Raw genomic sequence first — 1,772 nt, 5'->3', positions numbered from 1 at the left:
CGTTGATGAATACGCAGAAGAATTTTCCTTGTTACTAACTCGCATAGAGATACATGACAGCCAAATCCAATTGGTCTCTCGCTTTATTGGAGGTCTCCGACAACAGCTCCAAACAGCTATGGTTCAGTTTGATCCGACAACCGTGGGCGACGCATAGGCGCGCTGCAACGTTTGAACAGCAATCCTGTTCATCGAACTGGAACAATTCATCTCGACCAAAACAACAGGACGCAACAAGTAACACAACACCGGCAAAAGATGCAACCGATGAGGGCAAAACACCTACACCGGAAGAGCAAACACTTCGCCGGTCAAACCGCCCAAACGCCCTCCGTTGTTATTCATGTGGGGAGCACGTACATCAACAGACGGCTTGTCCACACGCAACACGCAGGGGTCTCATCGTAGAGGATCAACATAATGACGAGGAAGTATACGATTCCCAAGAGGAAGACAAAGATGACAAATACATGCCTCTTCCGATGACGGGTGACGTGGGTCATATGCTGGTGCTACGCCGGTCATGCATCACTCCTCGTCGACATGATGAACAATGGCTTTGCACTAACATCTCCTACTTGCATGATTAATGATCGCGTATGCACCTTCATCGTTGATTCAGGCAGTTGTCGGAATGTCATATCCGACGAGGCTGTCACAAAACTCGGCCTGGCCAGAGAAAAACACCCGTCACCTTATACACTGGGGTGGCTTAATGATAGCGCTACGGTTCGTATATCCGAACGAGCACTCGTCTTCTTCTCCATTGGACCTCATTACAAGGATCGGATTTACTGCGATATAACTCCAATGGACATTAGCCACTTATTGTTTGGAAGGCCATGGGAGTTTGATCACAAGGTAATGCATAGTGGAGCCGACAACACTTACCAATTCATGTGGAACAATCACATAATCTTGCTTCTTCCGTCTAAAGAAACAGTGACTCCACTAACGTCCATCCCCAAGGTCCCATCTCCAGCTCATTTGCCGTCAAAAACCAAAGCAACATTGCTTTGCTTGTATAAGTCATTCAAATCCGAGCTCAAAGCCGAGGGAATGGCATTCGCGTTGCTACCATCTCCCATCACCAAAGTCTTCATGGTGACATCAAGACAGTCCTCGACGAGTTTCATGATGTATTCCCAGGCGACTTGCTAACATCCCTACCGCCATTGAGGAATATTCAACACCAGATCGACTTGGTTCCAGGAGCAACACTTCCCAACCGACCTCATTACAGAATGAGTCCGGACGAACACGAAGAACTTCAATGCCAAGTAGAAGTATTACTCCGTAAGGGCCATATTCTCCATGTGCCGTCCCCGCTCTTCTCATACCAAAGAAAGACGGAACATGGCGTATGTGTGTGGACAGTCGGGCCATTAACAAGATTACAGTACGCAACCGTTTTCTGATACCCCGACTCGACGATTTGCTAAAAGAAATTGGTAAAGCAATGATATTCTCAAAAGTTGACCTGAAGAGTGAGTACCATCAGATACAAATCCGTACGGGTGATGAATGGAAGACTGCTTTCAAAACCCGAGAAGGATTGTTCGAATGGCTCGTCATGCCTTTTGGTCTCTCTAATGCTCTTAGTACCTTTATGCACATTATGAACCAAGCACTGCGTCCCTTTATTGGCAAGTTCGTAGTTGTATATTTTGACGATATCTTAATTTTCAGTTCTTCGGCGGCCGATCATATCACTCATATATGAGACGTATTGCAAGTTCTACGAACTGAACAACTCTTTGCGGCTAACCACA

General features: G+C 46.4%; 1 protein-coding gene across 1 annotated transcript; it reads left to right on the top strand.

The window, feature by feature from the left end:
* Positions 1-53: 53 nt before the first annotated feature.
* Positions 54-1,161, top strand: LOC106332714. The gene is made up of 2 exons (XM_013771202.1): positions 54-489; positions 623-1,161. The coding sequence occupies exons 1-2, from the start codon at positions 54-56 to the stop codon at positions 1,159-1,161; spliced, it is 975 nt and encodes a 324-aa protein (XP_013626656.1).
* Positions 1,162-1,772: the final 611 nt, after the last annotated feature.

This window comes from Brassica oleracea, chromosome C1, assembly GCF_000695525.1.
Source record: "Brassica oleracea var. oleracea cultivar TO1000 chromosome C1, BOL, whole genome shotgun sequence".
NCBI lineage: Eukaryota > Viridiplantae > Streptophyta > Magnoliopsida > Brassicales > Brassicaceae > Brassica > Brassica oleracea.
This window is presented reverse-complemented; position numbering and strand designations above follow the sequence as displayed.

Coding starts and splice junctions, on each gene's coding strand:
- LOC106332714 (XM_013771202.1), top strand. CDS start 54: ATGACAGCCAAATCCAATTGGTCTCTCGCTTTATTGGAGGTCTCCGAC. Junction 490..622: donor CATGCCTCTTCCGATGACGG/GTGACGTGGGTC, acceptor TCGTTGATTCAG/GCAGTTGTCGGAATGTCATA.